The 12,558-nt window shown below is 40.3% G+C and overlaps 1 protein-coding gene across 4 annotated transcripts in view; it reads left to right on the top strand.

The window, feature by feature from the left end:
• dlgap4a (discs, large (Drosophila) homolog-associated protein 4a) overlaps window positions 1–10,939 on the top strand; it is a 110,169-nt gene extending 99,230 nt beyond the window's left edge. For 3 of the 4 annotated variants that reach the window (XM_026920930.3, XM_026920928.3, XM_053240572.1), the window contains 4 exons: window positions 1,295–1,686; window positions 4,381–4,472; window positions 5,936–6,088; window positions 7,136–10,939. In XM_026920930.3, the coding sequence (XP_026776731.3) occupies window positions 1,295–1,686; window positions 4,381–4,472; window positions 5,936–6,088; window positions 7,136–7,363 (865 nt within the window). In that variant the 3' untranslated portion in view covers window positions 7,364–10,939. The remainder of the gene's footprint in view (window positions 1–1,294; window positions 1,687–4,380; window positions 4,473–5,935; window positions 6,089–7,135) is intronic. The other variant, XM_053240573.1, reaches the window with a different exon arrangement.
• Window positions 10,940–12,558: the final 1,619 nt, after the last annotated feature.

The following is a 12,558-nucleotide window of genomic DNA, read 5'->3' as shown; positions in this document are numbered from 1 at the left end:
ACGATTAGGGACGATAGTGTTTTAACATAAACCTTCAAACCTTCACTCATTTTGCGTAGGAGCTCTGTGCTTTCTTATGTTAGTACCAATCAGTCAAAAATACACCAAAAGAGCAGTCTCCTTACTTTCCCCCCAAAAAAAGAGCAGATTGACCTGCAAATCTGGAATGACTGAAATACTACAGAGGTGTTTTAAACTCTAATAAAGACTTATTAATAATAACTAATTAATAAACTGATATTAATGCTGAAAGAAAAAAGAAAACACCCCTCAACTTGGAATTCCATCTCGGAGAGTCGGGAAGCTCTCCTCAACCCCGAGTTCAGCACAACATGGCCGCTCACACCATCACACTCAGTCGCTGCTGTAAATAAACTTATAGCAGTATTTACTTTCGATCAGTCAACACTGACACTCGAGCTGGTTAAATGTATAACACTTACTGTACAGTTCGCTGTTTAGAGAAAGTAAATACATCATAAACTCATGATTGCTAAACACACTTTCATGGAGGTGTCCATGTTTTTTTTTCTCCTCTGATGGAAATTGCATAATTTCGAGTTCCCACTTCTGCGTTATGACAGATACAGCATTACTGACGCCCTGTAAGCTCCGCCCCCTTCCCTCCATCTCACATTAGTAATGTTTAGATCCTCTCGATTTTGTCTCGTTAAGTCATGTTAAGACAGTTTAAGTCGTGGCCTTAGCAAAAGTGTTGGTCTTAGCAAAACCCATTTGGAAAACACACTTCTGGTCCAGAATGCTTGTTTGTGTTGGGATGCGCCTCCTGTCTATACGGCTATACAGACTATACGTGATACCGTAAAGCCTGGGGGCGGAGCTTCGCGAACATGGGCGGGAATCATTTCAATGTAGATCCTGCCTAACCGTTAGAAACCTAATCTTAAAAAAAAAACCAAAACATAGCACTAATCTTACATAGTGCACCTTTAAACATAGAATGTTTTGATTTATTTTTAATTTTAGTGAAAAGGAACCATTATGCAGTTTTTTAAAATTAGTATTGCTGATCATTTTCATGTCAGCCCCTTACATCGTTTTTTCCCATCATATTTTCATTAACAATTTATTGCAAATGATGTAATTGTTAATTATTTCTAACATGGCTTGAATTATTGTTGAGGAAATTTTAAAATCTTGTGATTAGTAGTTTATTGTTTGTGAACAGAGCTAGAAATTACAGTCAGCTCTTGATTTTACTTCTAAATTCCTTCATGCCGTGTGCGTGTCTGTGTGTGTGTGTGTCTGTGTGCGTGTGTGTGTGTGTCTCCAGGCTGAGCCGCTTCAGCAGCATGGCGTCCAGACAGGAGACGGCCGACGCCGAGACTCAGGACCGGACGGACAGTAAAGCTTTGGAGACCAGCTGCAGCGCTTGCAGCACTCAGACGCTCGACTCTCCCGGCAGCGCAGAGAGAGCGCAGAAATCCTCTTCCACCATGCCGGAGAGCGTCGAGGCGGCTCTGGACCCGTCCTCTCTACCGCCTCCTCCTCCGTCTCTGCAGAGCGTGAGCGTGAACGGAGCGTCAGAGCAGCCCGGTGCCCCGGCGGCGTGCCTCAGGGACGGACACTGCTTCCTCCGACTCCTACAGGCCGAGACGGGGCGCATGGACGCCTGGTGCCAGCAGATGGAGCAGGAAAGCAAAGATAAGCAGCTCTCAGAAGAAGGTGAGAAGAAATATTAGGCATGGGGTAGTGGGCGGGACAGGGGGCGTGTCTTAAAGCATTAATTAACCTGTTGGTTTTGTTCCTGCTAACGTTTTTTTTTTTTTTTTTTGAGGACCGTATGCACAGGGTTGCCCTGTGATGTACTCAGAATAACCGTTCTGATCCTGAAAATTTTTTTTTTTTTTTTGTGCTGCTGCATCAATTTCTCTGTATTTGTTATTTCTAACATTAACAAGTAGCATAAAAGTCAGCGAATCCAGCAGCACAAAACGCACGTTTCGTCATCAGTGAAAATGAGAGCTTGCTGGAGGATTTTCAGCAAATCAGGTTACCAGACTGAACACACTGTTTCCATGTAAACCACCTTTAAAAGGATTTTTAATAAATCACAACTCCCAGTGTCAAGCTGATTTAAAAATAGTGCACTTATGGGGGAATCCTGATTCATCTGGCAACCATAAATGGAATCACTACTTGGCAGCGTTGGAGTGCGTCAGAGGCGAGCTGTGTATGAGCACTGAGGAGTTCTCTACTCATGAACAGAGGGAATCCTAATAGATGTGATTTGTAAAGCATTTCACTTTGATGCATTTTGTGGTCAACATTTTTTTTTTTTTTTTTTAATTCTTAAATTCAAGATCTTTCAGAGGAGGAGAGCAGGGCTTAATTTCTCAAAACTCAAAGCTGTAAATGTACAACTCGGTGCTTTTGCAGCAGTGTCAGTTCCAATACCGAGCTAGAAAACTGATTCCGTAACTCTGGATTGTTTGAATGTTAGCTAGTTAGAAGTGACAGGCTAGTTTCTAGCTATAAACATTATAACATATCATAACAGACTGAAGGTTTTGTGGTGTGACGTGACGTGACGTTCTTTTACAACCTGTCCACAGTCGAAGGCTGCGTTCACACTTGGCATTTTCTACTTTTCGTGTTGGTGGGTTTTTTCGCTTTGTTGTTTGTTTTTAGATAATTCGAGTGCTCAAGCAGCACACGGACTGTAACCATAACAACGCTCTTATCATTCCTAGCTAGTATTCGCTAACCACATGGCCTAGCCTGTGGTGTAGATTAGATTTATTATTCTCAGTAAATAAACTTTGGTGTAACTCTGGTGATTAGGAGCTTGTTTGTCTTGGCTGTAGATTTTGAGGAAGAAAATCAAGACATTTTGAGCTGCTTGTGCGACTTCAATGAGACGTCACATCGTGTACGTCCGGTCAACATCCAAAAGATACACACTTTTATTTTCAGTCACACTGGAATATCGGAAATGTTTTCTATTTTGAAACATGACTTCTTTTTGTTCACCGCCACTTTGTCCTCCATGTTTTTTTTGTTTTTGTTTTTTTTTCTCACTTGTCCCCTGAGCTGCTTCCTGATTGGTCACGAGGTTATAAAGTGCTTTATGTCACCCAGTAAACTTTTTTCCAAACTTTTAAAGCTCTGCTGTGAGCAAAAAAAAATAATGCTGACAGAAGCACTTTTGAAAAGCGGCCACATTCCGCCCACCTTGCGGCCGCTTCCTGTCGGATTACGTGTCAAACGTGCTTAAGAGAAACGTGTGAAAGCAGCCTTAATGGGAACCTTAGGGTCGCCTCGGGATTGTTAGAACTGCTCTCAATGAAAATTTCACTCTATTTCATCACCGCTTCTAATCCGTGCTGGACTTAACACGATAAACACCAGATATTTCACAAATCCTCCAACATTTCACGATGTCACAAGTCCTTTCCCGTCTTCCTGCCTGCACACGGTGCTGAGTTTCATCAGCGGATCATCGCCACCTTCGGTTTTCCAGACAGAGCTGCTCTTTAACATTTCTTATTGATTTCTTATTGTTTTTATTTATTTATTTCTGTACATTCTCCCTCTTATCAGCTTTTATCCTCCTAAAGGAGCTACATGTGAGATTTTATGTTATTTTCTTTCAAGCATTTTCTTTACAATCCTCATGAATCACTCGCAAGACATTAACGATCACTCATGGCTCATCTAGTGTCTGGCCAAATTTGGTGTCCGATTGTGATGGATGGGAGCGGACAGGCCAGACGGGGAGGAACATCTGGAAAAGAACGCCTTCATCTTACATTTAGCTCCTTTAACGGATGTCACAGCTAAGACAGATGTGAAAGCTCTTTCTTTAATAACTGTACGAATTGATAGCAATTCCGGACGAGGCTTTCCTAGTTATTTCAGTAATGATGGCACGAAATTAAAGATATTAACTCCTCACAGAGACGTGTTTAATGAAACGGCGGCCCTTAACGATGAGCGATGGCCACCAGTCCGGAAGCCGTGGCGTGTGTGTGTATATACCTAGGCTATTCCGGTCGTTTCAGGGTGGAGGTTTAATCATGGCATGATAAACCAGGAATAAAGGATGAGATCTAACTCTGGCTTTAATTAGAACTGTCTCATTTTAAGCTGATATTTTTGGCTTTTAATTACACACAGTGTGGATTTTAGGGTTGAACCGGACATAACATCCCACTGGAAGAATATTAGTGTAGTTATGTGAGGAAAATTAGATTAAAATTAACACTGGGACATTTAGGATTTCCCATGAGGAGGATTAATATAGGACGTGGCAACCGGACGAGTGCAGTATCTCTTCCATAAAAGGCTAGTGTTTAAGCTTAAGTTTCTCTCATCCTGCGTGTGTGTGTGTGTGTGTGTGTGCGTGCGTGTGTGTAGTGCTGGGGAAGATCCGCAGTGCGGTAGGCAGCGCTCAGTTGCTCATGTCTCAGAAGTTCCAGCAGTTTCGAGGCCTGTGTGAGCAGAACCTGGTGAGTCCCAGAGCCTCGGCTTTTAACGCGGCTTCGCTCCGCGCTTCTTAAAGGAGCTACATGTGAGATCGTGCGCACTTTCAGTTTCTTTTACGCATCAAATCATCCTCATGAACCACTCACACACATGAGCGTGTCCACGTGAATCAGCCAGCTGCTTCTAAAGATCCTGTTTCTCTCCGATTGTTTACACCGATCGCGATGGATGAGCTTGTTCACGCCTGATGGGAAAGCAATGTATTTTAAAATCTATGGGAAAGCATTGACGTGTTTGTTTGTTTGTTTGTTTGTTTGTTTTGGAAAATTTATTGTATTTAAGCATGTATTGGAGTGTAAATGAAAGCAGTAAGCCGCTCAAGGGCCTACTGCTTTTCTAAAACGGCGACAAACGCAATAAAATATAGCCTTCAGTAATTAATTTAGCTTATTGTTAATAACATTCGTAATAAAGCAATTCTCCACCAAGCAATGTAGTCTGATAACAGTAAGCGTTGGTTGCTAAGCAACCTAACAGAAGATTAGAGCAATGAAGAACGATGGTTTAAGTGTAGTGGCTTTATTGTTTTGTTTATTAATCTGATGCATGAAGACAGAATTCAGTCGTGACGCACTCATAAGTGTGTGTCGAGGACTTTACAACGTCTTCCATCAGATTTTGGAACCGAAAAGATCCGTTTTATGAAATGTACTGGATTATGATCGACATATGTTTTACAGTGAAGGAAATAGATCACAATCATAACCGAATATATTATAATATATGCGTATGTGTTCAAAGAAAATAAAATATCCTTGAGTATGATTGACGTATATTTTACTATAAGGCAAATATATATATTCACAATCATAACTGAACTATTATTATTATATATTATTACATTATTATATATTTGCAAATATCCTAAATATATATATATTTTGAAATATATTGCTTTTCCATATGGGATTCGAATATTAAACCTACTAAAAGGTTTTAATTTGCATCAAGTGGCTCTAATTTTACATTTAGCTCCTTTAACAGCTAATGCAGACGTCTGAACATCCGCAAAACAAGTTAGTTCCAGTTCTCACTTACGTTATAGCAGCTACAAACCGTCGTTCCCTCACCAGCCTCTCTTTTATTCTTTCTCTTGAAGTTAATACGGGAAAAAAAGGCAGCTTGTCAAACCGCAAAGCGTAAACCCCCTCTGTCCTGAAGACTAACGTAAGAGATAACAGGAACTAACTTGTTTCACGGGCATTGCACAGCGTTAAATGTAACTATAAATGAATAAGAAGTATGATGAGTCAATTTGCCGTGGTGTAAGAGGAATAAAACGCTCCGTGACGTGCTGCAGGGTGGTAACCATGGTAACTCGCTGAATATTTTCCCGTAACAGCACGCACCCGAGTATTTTATTCCTCACACAACACTCTCCGTGTGTGTGCACACTACACAACCTGTGCATTCTTGTGCACACCAGGACGTGAACGCTCATCCGCGGCCCACTGCTCAGGACCTGGCGGGTTTCTGGGATCTTCTGCAGCTCTCCATCGAGGACATCAGCATGAAGTTCGACGAGCTCCACCTGCTCAAGGCCAACGACTGGAAACTGCCAGAGAGCAGCAGCAAAAAGGTGCCACGCTTCAGACGTTTCTCTGAAAACGTTTCTAAAGACTGTGTGTGTGTGTGTGTGTGTGTGTGTGTGTGTGTGTGTGTGTGTGTGTGTCTGTCATTATCTGACGTGTACATGATGTTCATATGACAGCATGTAATAGTTAGATAGTTAGTGACAGGACACCAGATGGATGTTAAACTCAGTGAAAAATGCTACGTTCACATTACAAGGTTCAGTGTTTAAGCAAGGATTAAATCACTTCAGGGCATGCTGTTATCGGAAAATAATCCACAACAGGGTGGTGTGATGTGGCCAGAGGCGAAGTGGAGTAACTCTTACAACCTCTCCGTCAATTATTTTCAAATAACAGCACATCTGGAAATGTTTTTTCCTTCTTATGCCACAGCAATTTGCCAACATTTATTAATGAGCAGCATTTGTGATTATTATCCATTTATAGTTACAGTTAATGTTATGGAACGTCCGCAAGACAAGTTAGAGCCGTTCTCACTTATGTTATAGCAGCTATAAACAGACTTTCCCTCACCAGCATCTCTTTTTTTTCTCTCTCTTGAAGTTAAAAAGACTAAGTTAAAAGTAGCAGCTTGTTGGTTTTTGTTAACGAGAAACCAGAAAGCGTAAGCTCGTCTCTCCTGAAGATTTCGGAAAAGTTGTGAACGGCTTTTTTTTCTGACTATTACAAAGCGCTGACGCTGGAGACTCCTTCCATAAACGTCTCCTCACAGAAATCTTCACATCGGTTTATATGAATAAGTCGTACGAGTCCCTGTGAATGAGCTGTTACTATAGAAACCATAACGTATCAGAACAAGCGCATTACTATAACCCTAATATAAACCTAATATAAACCTACACCACTGTCAGAGCTGCTGTTATAGAAAATCAGTCACCTCCTTCTGACCAATCGCAATCTAGAGTTCAACAGCACTGTGGTATAACGATGATATTTCCACTTAATCCAAAAAAAAAAAAAAAGAGTGGATTTTTTTTCACTCTGTTTTATTTTTAAAGTCCAGCTGTTCACACACCTGTCTGTTCCTACAGGAGGAGAGGAAGCCGGTGAGCGTAACGACGCCGAAGAAAGCACCGAAGCCCAAAGCGGCAGGGCCGAAGGAGAAGAGCAGCGGAGACTCGGCCGCTGATAAACAGAGACAGGAAGCGCGGAAGCGGCTGATGGCTGCCAAACGAGCCGCATCCGAGCGCCAGAACTCTGCCACAGAGAGCGCTGACAGCATCGAGATCTACGTCCCTGAGGCTCAGACTCGTCTCTGAGAGAAACCTCACACACTCACACACACACACACACACACACACACACACTCACATGCTTCTGAAGCGTATGGAGACACAGAACTACGAACAACACGAACTTGGGAAATAAATAAATAAATAAACTGTGTGTCAGCGCGGAGATTCGCGGTGCTGCTGAAGAAGTTTATTACTGTTCTTCTTGTTATAATAAGAATTATTATACAGAGCTGTAATTATCTCACGGAATATATCAAACACCCGCCTGTAAATTGTCCTCATATCGCAGACGCAACGTCGCGTGTGTTCATGTGGGAGTGTGTTCTAAAGAATCCTACGCCCTTCGGTCACTCCGCCCACCCCGAGCCAAGCTGACACGCCCCCAAGCACGCACTCAGGATTCTGCACGTGTGCACTTGTTTTACAGCAATGTGGTCTTCCTCTCCTCGCCTTCATCATCATCACTATTATTATTATTATTATTATTATTATTATTATTACTGTCAATGGTTTATCATCTTTTAGGGCATTTGAATCATACGAATGTGAGATATGTAGGTTTTTTTTTTTTTTTTTTTTTTGGGTGCTAATCCGCTTCAACCTTCACACATTTGAAAATTCATTAATTAGACTTCACAACAGTGGCGTTCACCCTGCGTTCACACTAGCAAGCAACACACGAGATCCATTTCCTGTTAATCTTCCCATTTCATTTGATTTTCTCCATTTTGTAACTTGCCATATTAGGAATAAAAAACTTCAGGGCATGCAGTAATAGGAAAATAGTCAACAATAAAGTGTCCTGTTTCAGCAGTTTGCCAACGATTACAATTATTTATTTATTAAAGAATGACGCATACTTGTTATCCGTTTATAGTTATGCGTAACATCCATGAAACAGGTTCGTTTCTGTTACGGCGTTAGCTGTAAACCGTCATTCCGTCACCAGTCTCTCTTTTTTCCTTCTATTCAGTTTAATAAAACAAAAACGCAGCTTGTCACGTTACAAGCGTAAAGTCCTCTGTCCTGAAAACATGGCAGAAAACTTACTGACTGTTACAAAGCGCTGACACTGGAGACTCCTTCCAAATATATTAAATAAAAGTCTCCTTACAGGAAACGTCACCATATCAAATAACAACACATTTTAAAAATATTATTATTGTTATTATTATTTTTGGGCTTAGATGACGTGGAGCGTCCACATACACGTCCCAGTGTAAGTTGTTATTGATGATAGAAACGATAGCGTGTTAGAGCGAGCGCATTAATATAAACCTGTGATTTGCACAGATCTGCTGTTAGAAAATGAATCAGCCAATCAGATGTGAGAATTCAGCAGCGCTGTGGTGTAAAGGGTTCCACATCAAACGAAAGGTTTTAGACTGAGCTTTTTTTTTTTTTTTCTTTCTGATTCTAGATAGAGGTTAGGTTGAAAAAGTTCTACTCGTGTTTTCCATCATATGTGTGATGTGTTACATTTTTGGACACAGTTAAAAATTTTGGCTCGCGGATCTAAAAAGCACTCGGACAGAACACACACACACACACACACGCACGTGACAAACCAGCAGGTGTGAACTCAGGGTCAGGATGCAGATCACAAAAAAATAAGAGCGAGAGAACCTTTAATTCCTCCATATTTATTGTTTATTATTCGGATTTGCTGGAGATCAGCATTTCAGCTGCAAAATGTCCGACTAATAGTTTATTAATCCTGCATTTGACTGAATTTACCCACCATCCGTGTTTTGCAATTCCTGTTTGTAATCGTTTTTTTATATTTAAGTAACTTTGTCTTTGTGATCGTTGTCATTCCATGTGTAATATGAGCTCTGAGTTTTAAATCTTCTGCTTTATGAATGTAGAGGGGAATCACTCTTCAGCTGTGTGTTTTCACACACTTTGACTCATTTGAAGCACTCACAGATTGGAAGATTTCATCAAGGGTTGTTTCATTGCTTAAGGCTTATTAGCTTCCTGAAGTTCATCCACCATCTACAGATTCATTTTTTCCCTGCGAATGTAAGGATGTCTGATACTGACTATCAGATTTGCTGGTTTTTTTTCCTGCGTATAATATTTTCCGTCACAATCCTTTGCCATACTTCTTTTTTTTCTTTTTTTTTTAATGCAATGCAGCTCATTGAGTGTCATTATTTCCATCTCGCACACGTCATTAGCTGAAGAATATTAACATTCCCCACAGCAGCACTTTAAATTAAAAAAAAAAATTAAAGTCAGTGCCAGATCAACGATCAATAATCAATAATTGGAGCACGGATATTGCCGTGGCAACAGGACCGTGCTTAGCTCACACTGAAATAGTCTTCTTCTCTTGTTCCTCTGTCGTGTGTGCATCTCACGAAGAGTGTTTGAAAATCTGTCCAGAAATAGTGTGTTCACTCTATTAAAAAAAAAAATCAAGGGTTACAGGATACTAGAGAATATATTGCTTTTTTTTAGAAAATTTAGAACACTTGGGTTCTTTAGTTGGATGAGATCTTTATTTCATTAGAAGTCATTTCCAGAGTATCTATGCATCACTTTAGTGTACAACCATTATCTTGGGAACAGACTCCAGCTTCGGGGCAAATCCTGTGAAATAGTCACGTAGAGTTCACGATTCTGAGTCACATGATTGAATATAGCCGTTTAGGACCAATTTTGCCCTTCATAATGTATCTGTCACCGCTTTCCTCACCACACCTCACCCCACGTTCACACAAGCGAGCGGCAAGCGGCCGTTTATTTTCTACATACGTGCTCGACACAGAGCCACGATTTCAGCAACACTTGAAATTTGAATTGAAATTTTCTCAATTCTATGCAAATTAGGCGTGACGCTGTAAAATCCATTCATGATTCCTGGCTCGAATGATTCCTCGGACCAATCTTTTAGTGCATGTGGACCGACATTTCATTAGTTCCCCACTCACAACTTTAACTGAAATTATTTCCAAAGATGGACGTGTATAGAGACATCAGGAAGAAGAATGAAGCTTGGAAGGAAGTAGTAAATCAAACAACTAATTTTCACACTGGTTAGTGTTTTTCTAGTTAGCTTTAGAAGATGTTTATAGCTTAAAAAAAAAAAAAAAAAAAAAAAAACGCTGTAGAAGCCACGCCCACAAGTGAAACAAGATACTTGTCACTCGCTAGTATGAACGTAGATTGATCCAACCCATACACAGAGCTCGTGGAAACACAACATGGCTGTCCATCCCCGAATACCACCAAGATACCAGTCTCTCAAACGCTGCTTAATGAGTGTGTGTGTGTGTGTGTGAGAGATATACGGCATATCTGTGAGCTCCATCGTGCAACACACTCCGATGTCACACTGTGTTTTGAACCTTGCTAGCAAACATCACATAACCCATAAAACACACACAATATGAGCGTTCAAGGTCCATGTACATTTCATGATTTCATGACGCCGCTACAATCCCGCCTTCTTTTTTCCTGTACCGTAGACTGAAATGTACGCTAGCGTTAGCTTTAGAATCCGCGGAATGTGCATATTTTGCATTATTTTTGAGAGAAGCTGTACATTTTCATTGTCCAGAGAAATATTAAACTTCCTTTTCTTCTTTTTTAGACACCGTGTTTGTTATCATTCATCTCTCAGCTTCCTTTTTTGTTTAATCCGCACGACAATAGCATCACATGATCCCAATGCAACACCATTTCATATTTTGCAAAAAAAAAAACAATTTTTTTAATTTACTTTTTACTTTCATGTTTTAATATAATTTTAACGTTATGTGCGGCAGTGAGGTGTGTGTCAGCGTGTAGGGATCCTGCTCACTGTCTTGTTTGGAGGTTTTTATTGATTTTTGTGAATAATGAAGCTGAAATGTGTCATAACCTTTCATTTAACTGTCAGGTGTGAACTCTGTTTTATGAACCACCCACTGATCTCTGCAATAAGATGAGGGTTTATTAAAGCGTGGTCCCACTCGGCTTTATCTCACCCTCCGTTCTTAAATTTCTGGTTTCAGGTAGAAAGCATGAACTTCAGTGCATAATATTTTCATCATCATTAAGTTGTAATGGCTGAATTATGGGGAAAATGGGGTTGTTTTGTCTTCAGGCCAAAGCATCAACATTCCTACAGTCATAACAGATATATTATGTAGTCATAACACATAACACCATTTCCTGTAAACAGTAGCTGTTAAATTTGAGAGTTTGAATTCGTTCAGTAGTGTCCACGAGTCACGGTTTGGACTCTTAAAGCTAAACTCCACCCTGAGCGACCTGCATATATAGACTAAAACATGATCTTCAGCAGCATCCAACATTTATTTTACAATCAAATTCTATATATATATGTATATTTTTTAACTTTGTTCATCGACATGGTTTATTTTCACTTCCTATATTACCCACAATGCCTTTGGACTACCTGTTGATAACGGTGCAGTGGGATATAGCCCTCGCTTCATCTCTTCCTAAAGAGAGTGATGCAGCGGTGCTTTAATCTTTCAGTCTGTCCAGCTAATCAGTACACTCTTCTCGAACAGATCAGCTTCCAAAGTTAAAATCATCTGTTTGAAATGAGATTAATAATCTTATCCTACACTAAAAGCGTAATCTCAGATATTAGAAATATTATATATAATATTCGGCTGTATTCAAGATATTTTCTTACCATTTTGATATTTTTTGCAGTCATTTTTCCGTACTTTTTTGCACTGGAGTTACGCAGCTAATGTACAGTTGCTACAGGTAATGAGTAAGGTTATAGCTACCAGTTTATCGTTGTACCTCCTTAAAAGCATCTGTTGGCTCAGTGATTCCATGTGTACATGATTTTTTTTTTTAAATATATATAAAGAATAAGAACAAACCCACTTTATCATCACTTGTACAATCGCACCTTCAAGCCACGCCCCCTTTCTGAGTCTGTAATGTGGATCGACACCAAACTGCGTGCTGAGGAAGAAAGTGACCGAGCCACGACGGTTTTTAGCCTCTGTGACGTCCTTTTGTCCATTTGTATAGATAACCATGTGTGTTAGAAACCACATCAACACTTCTGATTGAGGAGCGTGTGATGACTTGCACAACGCTGAACTGGTAGCTATTAGCTTGCCTTACTCTTTTGCCTACTTACATTAGCCTGGTAGCCCTCATCCTGGCTGATCATCTACATTTAATTCACGTTTAATTTTTTTTTTTTTTTTTGGCCAAAGTGTTGCTTTGATAAAAGC

The sequence above is a fragment of the Pangasianodon hypophthalmus genome, chromosome 16 (assembly GCF_027358585.1).
Source record: "Pangasianodon hypophthalmus isolate fPanHyp1 chromosome 16, fPanHyp1.pri, whole genome shotgun sequence".
NCBI classification, from domain to species: Eukaryota; Metazoa; Chordata; class Actinopteri; order Siluriformes; family Pangasiidae; genus Pangasianodon; species Pangasianodon hypophthalmus.
This window is presented reverse-complemented; position numbering and strand designations above follow the sequence as displayed.